The sequence below is a fragment of the Carettochelys insculpta genome, chromosome 16 (genome assembly GCF_033958435.1).
Source record: "Carettochelys insculpta isolate YL-2023 chromosome 16, ASM3395843v1, whole genome shotgun sequence".
NCBI classification, from domain to species: Eukaryota; Metazoa; Chordata; order Testudines; family Carettochelyidae; genus Carettochelys; species Carettochelys insculpta.
The window spans coordinates 28,893,777-28,915,329 of record NC_134152.1 but is presented as its reverse complement, the minus strand read 5'-3'; the positions used below and the strand labels follow the sequence as shown (position 1 = coordinate 28,915,329).

The window sequence follows — 21,553 nt, the reverse complement described above, 5'->3', positions numbered from 1 at the left end:
GTGCCAGGCTCCCTTCCAGCCCTGACGTGTCTCGCCGGCCGGCCAGCCAGCCAGCCAGTCTTGCGCCGCGGTGTGCGGCCTCTCTGTGGCCCTGCCCCTTGTCCGGCTCAGGGTCTCTGGCCGCGCCCCGCCAGCTCCTTGGGCCAGACCCCTCCCTTTCACAGCGTCTCCCCGCCCCGCGGAGCGGAGGAATGGGCGGTCCTGGCCCTTAGCCACCGGCTGCGGCTGCTCCTCCCCCTGCTGGCTTCTAGCGCGTCTGGCTGGCCTCCGCCCGGTGCTGGGGGCGCTGGTGGGGTCCGCGGGGCAGCGAGTGCCGATCCCGTCCCCTTCCCTAGCAGCCATGTCCGGGGTGGTGCGGACCCTGAGCCGCTGCCTGCTGCCGGCCGAAGCCACCAGCCGCGGGGAGCCGCGGCGGGACAGCAAGGAGCAGAGCCGAGACTCGGAGCGGGAGGCGCGGCGGCGGAGCCGGGAGATCGATGCGATGCTGGCCCGGGAGCGGCGCGCCGTGCGCCGCCTGGTCAAGATCCTGCTACTGGGCGCCGGCGAGAGCGGCAAGTCCACCTTCCTCAAACAGATGCGGATCATCCACGGCCGCGAGTTTGACCAGAAGGCGCTGCTGGAGTTCCGGGCCGTCATCTACGAGAACATCGTCAAGGTGCGGTGGGGAAGGGGCGCCGGGGCTTGGCCCTGCCCTAGAGAAACGGGGTGGAGGGCAGCAGTTAATCTCGGCACTCCCCTAGAGTGTGGGGCGAAAGTTGGAGGGGGAATCCCGTGCAGTACAAAGACTTGAAGGGTTGATGGGGTTTTGGGCCGCCACCTGGGGCAAACCCAGCCTTTTGGGGCGTCTCGGGGTTCAGGGGCTCTGTGCCATGTGTGAGGGTAGCCTAAGGGTGAATTGGATGAAACCAGAAAGCTGGTAGGCCCTGTAGTCCAACAGGTTGGTCTCAAAGGGCCCACTATTCAAGGGAGGGTTCTGGAGAGACTTTTAAGACATAGAGTACAAGGGTGGGGTATAGGTGTGGCTTTTGCTCTGGAAACCCCTGATGTGAGTGAGCATTCTCAGAGTAGTTAGGGACTCTCGTATTTGGAAGACAGCAAGTCAGAGGGGCATGAGGTTCTCCACCCTGAAGAATGGGTGTTGGACATCATTTCCTAGAGGTTGACTCTGGGCAGGTCCCCAATATGGTGTTTATAACTTTTAATGCCTGTAAGCTATAATTGGGGGACATTTTGAAGAGAAGACAGGGATCTTAACATCAAAGAGCTGTGCAGATATGTTTGGGAGAGTGTGCCTGGGGCCTGTTCAGGACGCTATGAGTGATGGCTTCAAAATTCAGAACAGCCTGGTTTGAGTGTTGTGGGAGAGGCGACTTCAGTCTGCCCTTGACTGGGGCAGAGGTTATGGTGACTTCCTGGTGAGAGGATAGTAAGGTTCCTGCATTTCAGAGCCATTCTGTACAAGAACATCCTCAAGGTTCAGAGAGCTTAGGGAAGTTGACTGCAAGGGCCAAATGTGCCTGAGGACCTTAGGTGCTCTTTGTAATAACCAGGTGATAGTCATGTTTTAGTTAAAACAGTCTTGCAGCTGTACAAAAGCTGGTGGGCACAGGCAGATCACCAAGGGACTCCAAGGAGCCGTTCTCCACAGAAAAATGGATACATAGTGTGCATAGGGGCTATTTCGCATATTCTCCATATGTTTCTTTACAGCACTACCAGGAGGGCTTGTTCCCTACTGAGGAAGGATCCCTGCCTATATTAATGAAAAACAGATTTGGTCCTTTGAAGATATCTATATAGGGCTTTCCTCACTTCTGTATGGACCTGCACTTGTGAGGAACCTTGTAAGTGCTCTGGGATTTTCTATTTAATAATAAAAAAAAAAAACAAAAAAAAAGGGGGGGGGCGGGGAAGGCCTGTGCACCATCTAAAATAAGGAAAATTGCTTTCACATCATAAGATGTGCTTCCAAGAATAAACTTTTTATAACAATGGTTTCTTTAAGCACAAGTTGAACAATTGACTCTTGCAGTCAAGAACTCCTTCAGAAGCTTCCCTTTCCATTCACACTGAATGGGAATATGGTTCATAGCTTTAATTCTGCTACCTGGGCTTTTTGTAGTGTCTAACCTGAGGCAAGTCACTGAAAATGGGTGGTAGGAAGAGAAGGGACGAGAAAAAAGGGTTCCCTGTGATATCAAGTGCCATGGTTTGGCTTTACATTGCAGGCAGCCTGAAGAAGTGGGCATATATAATATGCAAGGAGGTCTCAAGCAAGTTGTAAAGCTATGGATTTTGTTACCTCTCTCTCGCTCTCTCTCTCTCCCTTTAGTATTCCAGAATGGGGGAGGAGGAAGGGAAGAGAAAAGCATCACTAGGTTTAAACTAGACCCAAAAGTGAGAAGTCTGAATCTTTGCTTAATCTGTTAATTTTGGTGCAATCTTAAACTGACTTTAAATGATGGTAAGGGACACTGATTCATGTGTATAAGAAAAGTGGGACAGAACTGCCTTTTTTTTTTTAAAGGGCAGTGTGGGAAACCCAGGTTATAACGTTACCTTACCACAGTCCTGCACAAGTGGACAGCCTCTGTCTGAGTTATTCATGTTGGCAGTTGACAAAAAAAGTCACCTTTCACAATAGATTACTCTTCCACCATGGATGCTGGGGGAGCTGTCTGCAATTTCAGTTTGGGTTTAATAGGTGGAGTCTAAATATAGCATCATGGAACAAGACACTAGTTATTAGTTGGTTAATATAACCATTCAGGAACTTTACATAGAAATACCTAGATTACCTAAACAGTATTACAAGCATGAAATCTTTAAACATATTGAATAAATTTAAGTGACTCATTTTATGCTCCAGAATTTAAGCACTTCAATGTTATAAAAAGTTAATACTGCTTGACCCTATTGCTGAAAGTTGAACTGCATTTTAGGTCCTCTTTGCACATTATTCTTCAGCATTAGTCAAAAAGCAGGTCTGTTAAAGCTTCTGCAGTTTTGGGATGTCTGTTAGTCAATATCTTGGATTAAATGGTCATTTTATTCTCCAATATGACTAAATTTCAAAGAAAGAAGACTATCCCTCACTCCACGGTTTTCATGGCATTCTTTCTAAAGTTTCTATTGCAACAATACTCAGGCATTCTGTATGGATTACAGAAAATGGTGTGAATTGGTGCAGATGTGTTTTTGTCACATTGATGTCAGCTGGTTTGTTTTCCTTCATTACTAAAACTTCACTTCTTCCTTTCTGACTTCACAGCCTCTTTTTCCTGTATCTTATTTCAAATTAAGCATGAATGTATGGTTCCTAGACTTCTTTTGGGAGATCAGTTTAAAAAAAAAAGCTGAAAAAAGTAAACCTGTGATCCAAAATTTACTTTTCCATTTAGTACAGGTGATGGTTCAGAACACGGCTAGCTTTTTCTGGCATTGTGGGGCAATCTTCAAATACATTAGTTTTGCTTTGGTTTAAAGTAAATAATCACTGGTTAACTAGGGTTTTGCTTGTTAATCAAGGCTAAGTTTCAAAGTAACTTTGAAACATTTCATGACTGAAGTGAAAAGCAGTAGTGTTAATGGTCTGCTTTGAGTACACAGACTGCATTACTTCAGCACACCCACCTGGAAGTGGAAAGTGGATAGTACAGGATTAACTGCTGTGATGTGTGTGGTTTTTTTGTTTTTTGTTTTTTTTTTAAAGAATTTCAAATGTAATCTTTGCATATTACAAGCTTCAGATCTGGTGAATGGTTGCCACTATCCTGTAAAAATGTGTGTTTGAGTACCCATCTGAGAGTCAAAGAACAAATTAATTGCTACTCTGCATACATTAAAAAACCTGCACCCATTCTTGCTCCCTCTCACTGTGATTAATGAAGGTTTAGGGACTTTTAGCTGTATTGTGACTTGGTGAGTCATAACTCTGATGTCTCTTTTATATGTTTTCTATTTGTTTTTTTACTATTGAAATAGAGCACCACAAAAATGGAAATGAGGCAGGCATCATGCAGGAGAACAATTAAAATAACCCACAAATACTGACACACTAACTGTGTCAGCCTCTGATTACTTCAAAAAGAATTAGACCATTAAATTTCACTTTAGGAAACAGTGTAATCTGTGGAGCTTTTCCAAATCAATTTCCATATTGAGCTGGACAAAAATACTTACAGCTCTCAGGACCACTGAGTGGATTGGGGGATGGAGACAGGGAGTCTACAACCTGAATTTCTTGTAAATGACTAAATTATTGAGAAATGAGTATTGAGTAAGAAGGGAGTCCAGAGAAACTGTTGCTAGAAACTCCAATCCATAACTTAAGTTGTGGACTTCAAGTGGAAAAATTCCAGAAGGCTGTAGAGAAGTGCAGTCTCATTATGGCTGCATTTGTGCTTGACTGTAGGGCTGTCTGAAATACAGACGCCAGTTTTATGGGGCAATAGAAAGGGTGGAGTTGAACAGTACTATTGCATTCAGTTGTAAATTGTGTTTGAGAGCAAGCTGATTATTCTCCTTGGACACATGTCCCTTTGTAATGCATGCAAGAAACCCATATCCCTTATATTAGTATTGAGAAACTGGGGGTAAATGTCTTCTCATTACTGGGAATTACACAAGCTGGTGTATAAATTCGTTTTGAGCCACACTGTTTTGGGTTTGCATATGGATGAATTCAGTAATTTGAGGTGTTAGTAATGCTTGACCTTCAGTAGTCTTTCACTGTAAAGGTAAAACATACTCTGAGTAGTGAGTCTTGATTAGTAGTTCTTGGATTTGTAGTAGCTGTCTTTTTTTTTTTTGTCTGTTGCAGGACAATATCACTTTCTTAGCCATCATTAAAGCTGTGCACCTCAAAGGGCTGCCACTGTTAACTATTGAATTATCTTACTTTTTAAAGATGCCTTTTCTAATTAAAGAAAATTCAGTGTGTAAGTGGTGTAATAGAACTATAGTTTTGGAAGTGTGCGCCTGGCTTTGTAAGTAATCGGACCTTACAATGTATGATTGAACTGGTCCTTAACTAGTATTACCTTCAGTCCACTCTCAGTACTGTAATAAAATGACTGGTGTCATTGACACCTTGATTCTGACTTACCTGGAAATTGTTATTGAAATGTATTTATTGGTGCTCTTTACATTGCAATTAAAATAGAATCAATAAATCTCACTAAATTTCACAGTGTAAACTTACCATAGTACATTCCATCAACCTCAAATAAGTGATATTTTTAGATCTGGATGCGTTATTGTTAGTGTCAGGAGAAAAGTGGTCAATATAACTGACTACATCTTGGCTGCCAGGATAATGAATACCGTTAACAGTTACTCTTGATGTTTATTTCTTTGAATAATCTTTTTGGATAAAGAGTGAATATTTATCAGTTATTTATTATTCATCCTTTTTTATCCTTAGACTCTCAGAAAATGATTGGTCATTGGAGAGTAAAGAAACAAATCTTGGCATTTTCAAGACTAAGCCTTACACTATAATTTTTTAACCCACTTGAGAATACAGAAGATGGAGAGATCACCTGTAGATGAAGTTACAGTTCAAACAAATTCTCTAGTTATTGAAACATGTTTGAGTGATGGCTGGAGTTGGTGCCATTAACATACTGGGCATGAGCTTGAGACCGAGGGACCTCCTGTGCATATGATGATTTATTTGTTTTTTGGATCTGGGGAAGCAGGCTTGTAAATTTAAACACAAGGCTCTAAGGAGTGAAACACCCTTTTCTGAAAATTACAGAAACAAAATTAGAGCTAGCAGACAACAGTTCTGTTTCTATCAGCAAATCTGTTTCCTCTCAAATACCCGTGTTTGCATCATTCTATGCAAATAGAAACACCTAGCATCTAAAGGTCAACAGACCTGGGCTATCTTGGAATGGGGGAAGGAGGAACTTTGTTCTGGAAACTTGGGAGCGCCATCAGCAGTGCTGCCCCCCGCCCCCTCCTTCAAATCTACAGGCATCCATGCTGAGTCAGGTGGAATTCTGCATTTCTGCAGATAGCGGAGTGGGTACCTGTACAGGCCATTTCCCTTCCCCTGTACTAGCATGGCACTTTGAAACATTTTTGCATCCATGAGAGCTAGAAACTACTTTCTTTGAGAATGAAGACTCGAATCATTGCATATTCCACTTGGCCGCAGGACCTGGGGGTTTAAGGGAAACAGTAATTCTCAGACTTATGACAAAATCAAGAGTTAGCAACAGTGTGAAGTCTCCTGACTGCAACATTGGCAGTAGACCCCAACTTACGTGGTTTTGCGTTCTTGCACAACCCCACGTATGTCGATTTTTGTGTTACATGGAGAACCCTGGTGCCAGTGCCTCACCACCTTGAGTCATGTTAAACTGAGGGGTGTGTGTGTGTGTGTGTGTGTGTGTGTGTGTGTCGGGGCTCCACTGTATTATGAGGAGCAATATGGTCCCAGTCCACTTCATAGGTCAGAACGCTAGAAACTGATTCAGCAACACTCAATATATAAACCAATTCTGAGCTAGAGGTCAGCCATAAGTTCATAACACTAATCTTTAAGATCCAAATTGAATGAAAAAGCTACTAACAAAATTCTGAAAGGTCTCCAAGTGTTTGTGCCAATCTGCACCTCCAGGCTTAGCAGTCACTCTACCTTGAACTCTAGTTGCAAGCTTCATTTGCAGCAAGATGTTTTTCTTTTACTGCATCTCTCCATCTCATTGGATTTATGTGGAGACAAGAAGCCTTTTCACAGTTTGCAGATAAACAGATGTCACTTCTGCTACAAATAGAGATTCCTTAGCTAATCCAAATGTTTCTTAATGTTTGTGTTCCTGTGGACTAAGTAAACGGTACTTTCCTTTGTTCATATATTTTATTTGAGCTTGCGGTCTGGGAGAGCAGTCATCTTTACTGTTTACCATGCTCTCACCTGGGTGGCACTGGATTATGTATTTACCTGTATCATTCCACCATTCATGTGAAGTACTTGATGGAATTTTCATGCTGAAGATGAGTTAAGACTCAAATTCTAAAAGATCTTTCTGATATTTTAGGGTATATCTCTCTTCTACTGAGTTAGTCTTCTAGAAAATGGAAATATAATATATTTATCTTCAAATTATTTTTTTCCTATAGCAACTGAGAGTAAAGCATCTATTTGGGTAAATTTTATATGTGTAAAAATTGAATTTAATGGTGTTGTCTGTTCCTTTCTGATTCAAACTTTCCATTAAATGAAATGGCTGTATATTAAACACACCATTAGTGTGTTCTGTGAGAAAAGCTTGTGAATTTTACTTGAGTGAATGCAGAAATTCAAGGGACTGCTTCAGCATGTTATATTATCAAAAGTTCTTAATGTTACAAAATACTGTTTATCAAACACTTGATTAGTTTTCACTATAATACAGCTTGGAGAAAATGAGTTTGGTCTGAAAACTACAGCAGTTTTTCATGGTTAATTCCAGTATTTTGAGTGATTGATATTGCTGAGATAAGGTGGGTGAGGTAGTATCTTTTATGGGACCATCTTCTGTTGGTGAGAGAGACAAGCTTTTGAGTTTGCACAAAGCTCCTCTTCTTAGTCCGGAAGAGTACAGCTCTGGTAAATCTGAAAGCTGCTTCTCTCCTTTCAACAGAAGTTAATCCAGTAAAAGATATTAGTTCACCCATATTTTGTCTAATAACCTGGGACTAACATGGCTATAGCAATGCTGTATACAATCCTGATTTTTGCTGACTTACGGTACAGTACTACCAATATTAAGGAACAAAAATATTTGGTTATGGTAAAGGTTTTTTAAGTATCTTGACTTCTCTCTACTCCTCAACCAGTGCATTTTGTGATAGTGTTTGCTTGAAGAATAATTCCTAAAATGTACTCCTCACCTGGCCCAACCTACTAAGATGGAGACTCCACTTACCCTCACTCCCCAAGATAGGAAAATTGCCATCCATGTCCTGTTAACTTTCTTTACTCTCCCCATTCCAGTTGATTCGTTTGATAAAAGAGAGGCTAGATGGTAAATAGGTGAACTACTGGCTGCGTACATTATTCACAATTGTGCATAGAACTTATTCGCTTTAGGGTTGATGAATTACAGATAAATATAGACAAGTTAGTCTCATGTGATATTCTGGTACCGACTGTGGAATTGGTTTAGGCCTTTTTCCATTTCTACTTTCTGCTCCTCTGTTGGTGATAAGGTAGCAACTCCCCCCCCGTCCACCACCTCTGAAGGAATGAACTCCTTGCCTCCACAACTCTTTGCCTCCTGTTCTTCCTCATTCTCCCTTTCTATACTGTACAGCTGGGGTGAGGAACCCATGGCCTGTAATCTGGATGCATACCAAAGCTTGTTGGGATCTGGGCCCCGAGGTTCAGGGCTCCCCTCCATACCATCTAGCCTGCAGTGGGGTTGGGGCGCAAAGCCTTGTGGGGCAGATCAGGCAAGTCAGGGTGGGATCCAGACCTCAGGCTCTGCCAGGGGTAGGAGAGAAGGAGGTGGCTTGGTGTAACACTGCTGCCACTTGTTGCCATTCCCCCCAGCCTGGGAGAAGGGAAGGTGGAGCAGCAGCAGCGTCAGCAGCGCTGGTTGGAGGCTTCTTAATGCTGCTCTGACTGGCTGCAATTCCGGCCAATCAGTACAGTTGAAGCCAGTGCCTGGTCATGGAGAGAGGGGAAGCAGAGCCATGTGTGTTTGGGGGCAAACAGGCAAGCTTGCCTCCCTGTCATCAAGACCCCACACCTCTCAACCACTCCTGTGCCCCCATCATCCAGACCTCTTATCCCTTGACTGCTCCTGCGCTCCATCTCACCCAGACCCTCACCCCCACTGTGACCCCTTCATTCCAGACCCTGCACCCCAAACCCTCTAGCACCCTTCCTCCCACCTAGATACATGCTTCTAGACCTTGTCCACACCTGTTTCCTGCCAGATCATCCATCCCCATCCTTCACCTTCCCTCTCAACAGTCAGGTACCCCGTCAGTGAAGAAGTGGGTGGGTGGTTTTTTGCTTCTCACTTGTGTGGCCCTCAGCTAATTTGCCTACAGGTAGGGTGACCATCTGTCCTGTATTTAGTATGCCAAAAAGGTGTTGCTATTTATTTTTTAAAAGGAACTATTTGCCCCTCCCTCCCCACACACTCGCTCACCTTTTCCACCAGCAGCTACTGGCCAGAGTGCACTCAGCTTTTGTGTCCATGCCACTTGCCCGGGGCTCCGAGGCAGTGGGGTGCGCTGTTGGCAGCTGCTGCTTCCCCAGGGCTCTGGGGTCAGGGGGAGTGCTGGTGGCTGCTGCCCCTCCCCCCATATCTCCCTGTCCTTGTCCGATATTTGGGACAGGGAGATATAGTCACCCAATCTACAGGTCATTGGCTCCCTACCTGAAAAAGGTTCCCCATGCTTATTGTACAGTGTTCTTCTCACAATCCCTGTGACCTGTCTAGGCTATCAAACTTTAAAGTTGCAACCATTTTGCAGAAGGGCATGACTTCAATCTCATTGAAAACAGTAGGAGGTAGCTGGTCCATTGTCACATGCAGATTGACAATAATGAAATGGCAGCCATCTTGTGATCTTCAGCCATGCTGATATTAACAGGCTATTCTGAATGAGGAAAAACTCGCAAGTTGATAGCCTTTCACCATGTTTTCATGAAACACGTTTTTTAAAATACAACCCCCCCCAAATTGCTAGAATCCATGATGAAATCACATTTGACAGAACTACATTCGCCCATCGCCTTAGTTCCTAAACATAGAGGCCACGTCTAGACTGACAGAAAACTTCAAAATGGCCATGCAAATGGCCATTTTGAAGATTACTAATGAGGCGCTGAAATTCATATTCAGCACCTCATTAGCATGCCGTTGGCCACAGCACTTTGAAATTTCCATGTTTTGCTCCCATGCAGCTCCTCCAGATAGAAAAGGGGATTGAGCTCATAGGAATAAGGGGATTTTGAAGTTGGCAGGATCCTTTTGAGAAGGACCCCCATCTGGAGGAGCAGTGTGGGAGCCAAATGCAGCAATTTCAAAGAGCCGCAGCCGGCAACATGCTAACGAGGCACTGAATAAGCATTTCAGCGCCTTGTTGGTATCTTCGAAATGGACATTTGCATGGCCATTTCGAAGTTTTTTGTCAGTGTAGACGCGGCCAGAATATACTATCTTAACCAATAGTCTGTACTACACCATTTTACTTACAGGTTTTGGTATGAGGCCTGCCAATTTTTTAAATGCCTAAAAGCCTGGGAAAGGTCTTAGCTGCACTGCTTCACATGTAGCTTGCTTATATCCTCTGTAAAGTGGGGGAAGAGAATTATGCTAATAACAAGGAACTACAATGAATTTGAAATGGCTCTTTCAGACAGTTCCTAGATCAAAGGAACATTCTTTGGCAATGTTTAGTTGTGTAAATCTACATTTTTCATGTTAGGTGCTCAGGTTGGTGATACTTGAGGAGTTTGGTTCTTCTCATGTCCATGCTGACTTTAGTGACCTGAGATGATGATTTTGCCATATATGCCTTATTTTTCCTTTGTGGTAGTCACCAATGGTTCCTGCACTTTTTTTTTTAAATATCAGTCTATCTTGAGAAAGGTATGTGGTCTCTTGGGCTAATCAAAAACACTCAGTGGACTACACAACTGTCTTAAATGCTAAGGATTTTTCTCTCTGAGCAAAGAGTTGACAGATACCCTCCCATCTAACTTTAACTAAAACAATTCAGTATTTTAGTACCTCAAAACATTGTTACAATCTTTTTTTTAACCTAATTTAAAAAAGTGCTTTGCTTTGTTTTCTAAAGAAATGTGGTTAGTAACACTTATGGGGGGGGAGCCTCATCTTTTCTGAGAGAGAGAGAGAACTTGTCTTGCAAATGGAAATATTTCTTCCCTCCTGCTAATTGTTAGAATGAAATGAAACTGCTTTTCAATGCTCTACCAATACGGCCAGTCAACATCTCACGTGGCTTTGCATTTTTGTAGGTGATCTGGTAAGCTTATAGTCCGGACTTTGGTCACCTGTTTGTTAGTATAATACAAATACTAACAACACTTTTGCTGGGAAGAATGTTGTTGAAATATTACAAAACAATCTTTTTTTTTTTTTTTTTTTTTTTAAATACTGTAGTTTGGGAAATCCAATTAGATGCTACTGTTAGCTAGTATTAGTCCTATGTTACACTTTTCAAATGACCAGAAAAGGTTTTTTTCCCCTGAATAAAGGCCACAGGTAGTGGCAAACAGTTTGCCTCCAGGGCACTGAAAGTTTGCATGTTGTGTTCTAATCTGTGGAGATTTCCTTATCTAATATGTTGCAGTATTTAGGTTTGTGCTTTTTTTTTTTTTTTTTTTAAAAACTTCTGGTCTTAGCAGAAAATCAACTGTTAGGTCAAGTGAACTGGTCAGAAGACAATTTCTTACAAAGAAGTTTTTTTGCTGTTACGGTATCTGCTGTTCCTGTTTGGAGGGCAGGGGGAAAATGCTGTAAGGATGTGACAAAAAAACTAAATTTCTTCCTAGGCTTAGCCTAACCTAAAAAGTTAGGTCAGCTGAGCTCTATTGGTCAGGAGTATGAAGAATTCCTGAACAATGCATTTAAGTTGCACTAACCTACTGTGTAGACAACGACTAAGTAGATAGAATTCCTTTCTTGATCTAGCTTGATTTAGCCTTTCAGGGAGGAAAATTTCCTGTGCTAACAGGAGAACTTGTCCATTGGATGCAGATAGTATCTAGCCTGGAGCACTATAGTGGCAGAGGATTGCTGCTGTAGTGTGTCATGTGTAGAAGAGCAGTGAGTGAAATGACTTGAAAATAAGAATCTTTCACTGCATTCCATATTATCTGATCTACAGATAGTTGAGAGTTTCTGGGTCCCTGAAGTGAGCTACGGTGTGAAAATAGCATGTATCATTGGTTCCTGCCTCTAAGATTTGGCGTGAGAACCCTCTGAATGCTTCAGAGGTGGTGCTCTTTTTTTCTTTGTTTTAAGCAAGTGAATGTTTTTCCCCCAAACTCCTGTTATGTTGAGTAGCTGTACAAGCAGTATAACCACCACAATCCTTATTTTTAATAACTCTTAATTGATCACTAAATAAATGTGCAAATCCAAATGTGGGAGGGATTGTAAAGAGATGCTTAAAATGACCAGAGAAGTCGATTGACAAACCAGCCTCGATCAGAACTTGCAGTAAATTGCTATAGATCTTCATATTTTTGTCTACCACGTGAAATTTTTATGTCTGTAGTTGATATTTAAAGGTCAAATCCTAAATATACTATTAAATAGCCTGCTTTAACTCACGAAATGAATTGTTTTTGCCTTTGTTCTTTGTAATTACATTGAGACTTTTATTGAATGATATATACAGAGAAACAATGCAAAAGATTAACTGTCTTTGGTGACCCATGATGTCCTAGGAAGTTCATTTACACTTATCTTCCATATTTGAAACTGGAGACTCATTTCAGATTACATGAAACTACTGGTTCTTTGAGTAATTACATTAATAAGGTAATACTTTCTCACACTAGCTGCACTAAAACTGGTTTACTAGAGTTCAGATGACCAGAAAGTCTCTGTTCATTCAATAAATATTCTTTTTAGACTTGATATATTTAGAGTTAGTGCTTATTGGCTCCTTCTAGGCTGTGATTCTCAACTCTTCCACACTACTGTATCACGTTCAGAAGGCTGATTAATCTTGGGTACCCCACGTTTCACCTCCCTTAAAACTATTAGCTTGCAAAATCTCACATAAATGCAAAAGTGTCACAGCACATGATTACTGAAATTTTTCCCCCTATCTTTACTATTTAATTACAAAATGAATTGCAAGCCCAGGTTGAGAAACACTGTTATACTATATAGAACAGTATAAAGTCATTGTATGAAATTTTAGTTTTGTTTAAGTCAGTACAGTGCTTTTCAGGTAGCCTGTTGTAAAACTAGGCAGATAGGGTTTACAGCCACACAGAAAAGTTAGTTCAAGAGAACGGCAGTTATTTTGAAATGACTTTGCAAGCATCTAGACTAAGCACACGCTATTTTGAAATATATATAATATATATGTGAAATAGTAGGCATGTTATTTTGAATTTCATATTCCTCATTGCAGGAGGAATAACGCCTAATTCGAAATAGGCACCGTTAATACACACAGAATAGCACCGTTTCAAAATAAACCATAATGGTGTCCAATGGTACTATTTTGTAATAGACATGGTGTGTCTGGACATTCTAATTTAAACTAGTTGGGTGCTGTTTTGAAATGCAAATGTGTGTACCTGTGTTATTTTGTAGTATCTTATTTTGGAATAGCTATGCCGCCATGCGTTATTTTGGAATAACGCTGCTGTGTAGATGTAGCCTCTAAGACCTCTGCATACCCCCAGAGGTATATGTGTTGCTGTCTGAGAACCACTGCCTTAAGGGCTAGCACAATGACAAGAACTCAAACTAAACTTTCCAATGCAAAAAACAGATGGTATATTATTGCTGAGGGTATATAGGAAAGGGGCTCTTTAAAGCTCAGCCAGTGAAGACCTGTGGGAGACAGACAAGTGGTTATTTTGTATTGCCTTGGTAAAGAACAGTAATGTTCTATGATCCTTTGATGCATTTCAGAACACTGAGGACATCTCCATTTTTACTTGTGTTCCTTATCTTGAATTTTGAGTCATGGGTCATATGCAACTTTTACAAAGTTCTTAAGTTATAAAATCTTCTTGACAGTGTTTAAACTGGTAAACAATCACTTTTTGTACATATTTTGGAATACAGGGAATCTGCTTTCTCTCAGAGGTAGCAGTCAGATAAACAAAAAATGTACAAATGAATCCTCTCCTTACATGTGGGAAGATAAACTTTGTGACCCCATCACTTGCTTCCCAGCTTTAAAGTAGAGAACTGTGACTTTCTGCAGTAACGCTAAACCACTGTGTTCATACTAGAAAACATCTTTCTTTGTTCCATAATGCCCTGGCATACAGTATACCAGTACAAGCCCCAGCAAGTTGTTTATGTAACCAGAGGGATGCCAATTACCATTTTCTCGCCAATGCTGGTGGAGACAAATTGGATGGTGTTTTTATGTCCTTAAGAATGACTACCGGTAGCTCCTTTCCCAAGTATTTGTATGAAAATAATAACACAACTAGTCTGATCTCTTTCCTATAACTTTTACTGTGTCCAGTAGAAATGTTGTTGTTCTTTAGATTGTAACATCTTCAAGACAGTGACTTGTTTCTCCTATCAAAAAGTCTGTGCAGTTTGTGTAATGCAGACACTTCTGTTAAATGTTTGGCATAATATATTAAGCCATAAACTAGATGGAAAAATACCTTTTTATGAAACATAAGGAGGTTCCCAAGTCTAAGGCGTGCAAGGTTTGTGTTGGTGATTCAGACATTTTGAAAAAGATCTGGGTGGAGTATATAGGATTCCAGTTCTCTCACATCCAGGAGGCATACTGGAGTTTGGTCTAGATGGGTACACATTGGGTCAAATATCTAGCTTCTTGGGGGTATATATTGGACCTCCTATAGATTGGACTTCCCTAATCCAGCAACATCTGTGATCTGGGATCCCTGTGCATATTCCCAGGCTGGAGCATTCACGGGGAAAAGCGACTCTTCCCTCTGCCCTTCCAGTGCTTTTGGAACACCACAAATAGCTCATTGGTGGTATTCAGACTCTGAGGAGGATGCAGAGGAATGGGCGTGGGTGGTATACGAGGTGGAAGAGGCAGAGTGCCTGCAGAAGTGGGCCAGGAGTGGAACCCAGGGGCTGTGGGGCTCTGCAAATGTCCTGCCTCTTCTCCCTAGCACCTTTCTCCCTGTGCCCCCTCAATCGATACTGAGCCCTGTGCTGCTGCTGGAGCAGAGTTCAGTAGCCAGTGGAGCAGAGGGGCCAGCATTGACTTTCTCTGGTCTGGTAAATTACCTGGTGTCCCTAGTCCAATCTGTACCAGTTAATGCTTTGCAGCCTTTTTCTTCACTAGTCCTGTTTGCTTTTTCTTTTGCTGCATCCTGGCATTTTTTTATTTTTTTGAAGCTGTGTCCCTGGAGAGGCTTTATTAAGAATCTGGAAAGAAAGGCTTGATTTTTGTTTTTAATGGATGGGTCAGAGGTGGCCTGACAAACTATAGGATGGTTTCTTATTAAAGTAACTTTCCAATTCACCATCAGAATATTTAGAGCAGTTCAATTTTGGGATCTTTTATTCTCGTGGGATCCTTATATGAAGTTTTGTCCAAAGAAACTGTCTCTCAGACTTGTGACAGTATTTCTGCTTCACAAAAATTAGGGTTTTTTACTTATGACAGCCTGTGTTCCTTCTTGGTGATCTAGACCCTTCCCTGAGTAGGAGAAACCATTGCATACTCTAAACCCTCCCAGCCAATCCCCACACCTGTTTAACCAGTTAACCAAGTAAACAGAATTTTACATCCCTAGTTTAGAATCTGTCACTCAAGTATACAATACAGAAAGCTGCAGTAAGAGAAATCTAGAGTTGCCCATTGACACTGAGTCATTTTCTTATTTTATATTACATAATAAATAATACACCCCTTATTTTGGAACGACATGGCTGCAGACCATAATGGTGATACTGTAAGTCTATTCCCTATTTTACTTTAACATAATTCAGTTTTTCCAAGGGAACTCAGTTCTGTACTTGTTTTCTCAAAAAGCAGAAGTGCCAGGGCATTCAAGGCGCTCCAAAATTGAGTGTACTCTAAGCACTGTCATTCTTGGCTTTTTGGGAACTTGATTTAAATCTTTTTTTTTTTTTTTTTGGGCGGGGGGGACTGCATTAAATCATGTTAAATCCATCCTGAAACTGATAGTTGCAAAACATCTCCATCAGGGGCCAGGTAGTTTTCCAGATGGAGAAACTTAACTAGCATAATCTCTGCTCTCTTCGTATCTTGTATTTGTGGAAATGAGACGTCAGAGCTGACCGCTGCGTGGAAATAAATGTATATCAGTATTTAAAAACATTAGTGTTGTGATGTTGATGGAAGTTGTTATTTTGGTAAGAACTTGTTAGAACAGTTAGCCACTCATTGAGGAGAGCCTTTAAAAGGTAAAGGATGAAAACATCTTAAAGTTGTAAGAGAGAAAAGCTATAGTAAAAGGCTGAAGGGGAGATTTCTGGACAGCAGGAGCCTAAGTAGGTGAAAGGTCAGCGCTAGCTCGTATGGACTGGAACTATATTGATATTTCCCATCAAATTTAAGGGATGTGGGAAATGGCAACAATTGATGCGATTGCATTTTGAATAGCTTCCCTGGAGAACTGCACAAATAACAATTTCTCTTGTTTTAAAAAACAAACCACAACATTCCTGTGCATATTGATAAAGGCAAAAACACTCCACAAGTTTGGCATTAAGTCTCAAGATACCAGCTGTTCACTGGTCAGGATGAAACTGGTTCTGGAAACCAGTAGAATGACTTTGAGCTCTTCTCAGAGTAGCACATTGTATAAGTGATTAGATTTGGCGAATGTGTAGTTTGAGCAATTCTGAAAGACAGCCTTGTACATTCTATTGTGTTGCTTATGCTTATGGTGAGAGTTTCACGTGTGATAACAGATTAAGACTTTTTGTCAACGGGAGGGTGAGCAATCTGGACATGTGAACAGGCTTTTCACCTTTTGGTCAGTCCAGTAGTCAAAATCCTAAATTTGTATCTTCAGTACCTCATTTTGAGGATTTAAATAGTGAATTGTTCTGTTTGATGTCATGAGAACGTATTCTTTGAACAGTGGAAGAGAGAGAGAGAGTGTGTGTGTGTGTGTGTGTGTTTGGGAAACCACACTAGAATATTCCTGTATAATGGTTTCTGAGGTACTTTGATTATAAACTCATGTTCTATGCCACTCAAAACTGTTTAAGGTATCTTAATGGTCTCCATCTAGTATCTTTTTAAAGACATCCTTCCTATGTGTTTTTAAAGGGCTAGAGTGGATGAGGTCTGTACTCTAATATTGTTAACTGAAGAACTGGAAGGGACCTGGAGAGGTTGTTGAGTCCAGTCCCTTGCACTCACACCAGGACCTATCGCCGTCCCTCACTTTTTTTTTTTTAATCTAACCTCCTCTGGAACCTTGAAAGGAACCCTCAAGTATTAAAGTCACAGCCCTGGGTTTAAAAGGCCAATGCTCCAGCCACTGAGCTGTCTCCCCACTCTCAAAGTAATGTGGCCAGGAGAGGGTAGATATTGCAGACAGCCTGAGGCCATGGGGCAGAGGGGGAAAGGAGCTCTTGCCTGACCAGGGACTTCAGCCCTGGGCTCTCCAGAAAAAAGCTTATGCTCTACTGACTGAGTTTATTGTGTTTAGGTAATCCAAGTTTGCATGTGCACATTAAAAAAAAGTTTTGTCAGATGTCCCAAACAAGATGGTTCAGGCCCTTGGTCTAGTAAGCTTGGGGTGAAGCTGCTGAAACAAGACTTCAGTCCTGTGTGTATTGAAAGAAACCAAAGTGTCCCCAGAACCTTTCACTGCTGAGCAAACCAGCTTGATTTTTAAATTCGTTTAAAACAGATGCCAGATGTGGACCAGTGAGCTGTTTACTTATAAAACAAAACTCTAATGTATCCATCATTTAAATGGATATTGCTTTTTAAGAACTAGTTGTCCTCTACATAGCACTACTGAACACAAGTGTATTTAAATGGAAGTTAAGCCTTAAATTTCAAAGATTTTTTTTTCATTCATATGAACTAAAGGCCTTGTTTAAAACTTCAGACGTTGAAACCTGACTCAGTTAATTTTGTATTGTCAAGAACTGCTTAAGTTAGGGAGCTAGATCTCCCTGCCCACCACACACAGAATCTGATTGTTAGAAAAATGAAATCAGAAGGAGGCAGTTTACCCACCAAAAAGGTCTTTTTGTGCATGTGGCAAGTTAAAAGGAAACTTGCTAATAGAGAATAAAATGTGCCTATTTTTGCCCAGTCTGCAATTTGCGGCTCCAGAGCCGCATGCGGCTCTTTAGTGAGTTCTTTGCAGCTCCCAACTCTATAACTGCAAAGTGTTTTTTGTTTTGTTTTTAAAAAACCCAAAACTGATTAGTATTGATAAATGATGAATGTCAAAAAGCCCAACAATGAATAACTCGGGTCTAAAGAACAAACAGTGTGATCTCGAAATGTTGGATAACTTCCCCTTTAATATGTGCAGTGCATTGTGGGTTATAATACTATATTTTGATCGTGTTGCTAAGTCCTTTTTTTAAAAAGGAAAAGGAAGCTTGTATTTTGGCTATGAAGTGCAACATGCATTTTAAGAAAAAACTGAAATTAAACATGATGTAACATTGACATAATTAAAGTGGGTTCAGGAGTGAAGTCAAGAAGGCAGTGATACAAACATGTAAAGTATGAGGAAATAGAATATCTATAAAGTTTTTGAGCATCCTGCAGTAAACATGTATCATATTAAAAATCATTGTGTGTGCAGTGTTCTTAAAATAGGGGTTACAAAAAGTATGGTTTGACATTATTTAGGACCATCTCATATTCTCATGCATTGTGGCTCTAGAGTTTTTTTACCAAATGTGGGGGGAAAAGCTGCTCTTGCTCTTTTGGTTGCTGACCTCTGAACTAGCTGGTGACAGCTATCTTGGTGAAAACAGTGTCTCAAAAAAAAGTACAAACTTAGAATAGGTTTTGAGCTATTTAACTTGCATTCCAATGTGAAAATTGTGTTTCATAGCAACTTGAGCAGCTCTAGGAGTTCATTTACAAGTGTCACTGGTAATTTAAATTTGAAAGTAATTAAATTTCATGTGAACTTCAACTGCACAACTGAAAAAATGACACTAGTACTTTAAGGCTATGTGATTAAACACACAAAGGTCCAGTGAGTCTTCAAATTTTTTTAAATTTGTTGTAGATCTTCTTGGACATAGACAATGACCTGTAAATCAGTCTGGTTTACTTCAATACGATATGCTATATGTCTCTTCAAAAACAATTTTTGGCTTCCATGCTGAATACCTAAGGCTTGAAAGGATGTGTGGCTCGCTCTCCATGTATGTGACATAGCCAACAAAGAGATGTTTTTGGGAAGTTCCTGTTTCTTTTTACACCACATATTTAAATAATAGCCACAGTGCTTCAACCTCCTCCTTTTTAAGCCAGTTTCATCTTCCAGTAGTTCTGGTAATTCTTCAAATTAGTTTTTCAGGTGATGGCTCATAAGTCCAGAAACTTCCAGGGCTATTCCAGTGCTTTAGAGGAAGAAAAACAATTGGGTTGAGGGATAGATGTACCCTGTTGAAATGGAGGTCTTTTGGGTAGGTACAACCAATATCATTTCAGCATTTCAATCCTGTTAGATCTGATAAATAATCTTCATTAAAACTGCCTTTTGTTGGAATGTGTTCCACTAACTTTTTCTCAGGAGTTGGATGTGACTGAGCTGATGTCAGTATCCAGCTGCTAAGGACAGGTGGAAAGAGATGTTAGCACTTAACATTCTTTCAGGCTGTGGCTGCTTTGATAGGCCTTTGGATAATACAATGATGGGGTGAGAGTTGTTTTAAGTAGCTAGACAGAAAATAGTCAATCATGTCTTGGGTATGTCTTTATTTTTATCCTTTTGTTTTCATGCGGTATTGTAGAAGTGTTTTTATTGCCCACCCCCAGATACGTAGCAGTTGTGTTGCTTAAGCAAAATTTTTGTTCTGTCATGTTGCTCCTGTCAATGGAGTGTATTTTGGATTCCCTTATGAGTTATCTTCCCATAGGAGTACTGACTTGTGTCACAGTGAACTTCATGTACTTTTCAAGTTCTTGAGTTCCTTTACCTTTTTTGTTTTTTTTTTTCTCTTTTTTTATTTAAATCATTGACTCTATTTTATCTGAATCATTCTATAGGGTTGCAGGGTTCTCGTTGATGCACGGGACAAACTAGGGATTCCTTGGCAATACACGGAGAATGAGAAGCATGGAATGTTTTTGATGGCTTTTGAAAACAAACCTGGAATGCCTATAGAGCCAGCCACGTTCCAGTTGTACGTACCCGCATTGAATGCGCTGTGGAGGGATTCTGGGATCAAGGAAGCTTTTAGCCGGCGGAGTGAGTATCAGCTGGTAAGTACATCCAACAGTGTGGTGAAAGAATTATGGACATGGTTTTCTCAGTCTGAATTCAGTCTAAGAACAGCTTGCTAAACCTGGTGTGTGGCAACAGTATAAGCAAGCTTATAGCAGTGCTGTAAATCTGAGCATGCTATAGCAGCAGGAATGAACAGTAATTGGAGCCAAACTGAGGCAGTATGAAAGCGTGGAGTAAGTGGACAAGGCTGGGTAGACTGGAAGAATAAGAGGAACCTAAAAAGACAGGCAATGATTCAACAGAACCTGAGATGTTCAGTTGGACTGAGCGTAGTAGGTCACTGATTTAATGTACACTTTACCTGCTCAGTTTTGTCATCCTGCATTATATTGATGCTGGCAGGCTATTACTATTTGCAGATCAACTCTTTGAAGATAGTTTGATCTCTTTTCAAGCTGTTGTTCTTAGAATTTTTTTTTTCCTTTTATTTCTTCATATCAGCAAGTTGCACTTGAGGCAGCATTTGGATGTCCGCCTAAATATGAAAACTGTTTTTCCCGTTAAACAAGGAAAACAGACTTTTAGAGTTCAACATGAGATTCACTGCATAATATAAAGTGCAGATATAAGAAGTTCTGATTTGGAACGTTTGTTTTTTACATGAATGAACATATATTAGGCTTGTTGGAGCCATTGATGATTGCACTTGATTTATTCTTCGCTTTCTTTTTACTCACATACATTTCTCCTTTCTCCTTTTCACACTAAATATGAGGTGGCTAAGGGGGTGCAGCCTTTTCAGTTGATTATGGATTTTTGATTTTTGCTAACCTTAAGATGTGACTACTTTTATTTGGGTTCAAACGGTGGTATGACTAAAATCCAACCAGTCACTTGAGTGGTTAAGTGGTTTAGCTTCTGTACTTACGTATTGTTCAATGTTCCACGTTTCTCACTCTGACTTCACATACAACACTTTTTCTTTTTCCATTGAAAAGAGATGTTGTGACTTCCTAACATTGGATATTAGAAACTTCTATGCTAAATAGTGGGGTGTTGCTGTTTTTGTTTTTTGCTTTTTGTTTTATTTTATAGCAGCAATGTGTTCAAAGACAGAAATTTAATTGTGTTGATGGGGTATGTGAGAAGTGCCAGGTGCAAGGGTGAGCCCAATAGCAGTGAATTCCAAGTTGGGGACTCCCCTCACTACTTTACACTGTCTGTATCATCACTCTCCTCAAAAAGGAGGGGAAGTGCTTTTCCTTCTGCCCCCTCACCCACCCTGCAACCTTAGTGTTTGCTTCTCTCCTTGCCCTTTCAGCCTCAATGTCAAATGAAGAGCTTTAGAGTACTTGTTCATTTCCAATGTTATATTTGTTTTAATCTAAAGACTCCTTTTAGGATGTTGCTGTGGTCTGAGACATCTTAAAACATGAGATCTAAGAATCTTTTGTCTCTTCCATCCAGATG

The 21,553-nt window shown here is 40.9% G+C and overlaps 1 protein-coding gene across 5 annotated transcripts in view; it reads left to right on the top strand.

The window, feature by feature from the left end:
• The first annotated feature begins 51 nt into the window (after nucleotides 1–51).
• The window catches only part of GNA12 (G protein subunit alpha 12), a 145,838-nt gene continuing 124,336 nt past the window's right edge, over nucleotides 52–21,553 (top strand). For 3 of the 5 annotated variants that reach the window (XR_012647775.1, XR_012647773.1, XR_012647774.1), the window contains exons 1-2: nucleotides 53–655; nucleotides 19,903–20,118. Coding sequence is in view for 2 of the 5 variants with exons in the window: in XM_075010918.1 (XP_074867019.1) it covers nucleotides 341–655; nucleotides 19,903–20,118 (531 nt within the window). In the remaining 3 variants the exon portion in view is untranslated. Of the gene's footprint in view, nucleotides 656–19,902; nucleotides 20,119–21,553 lie in introns of all 5 variants that reach the window. The other 2 variants (XM_075010918.1, XM_075010919.1) reach the window with 2 other exon arrangements.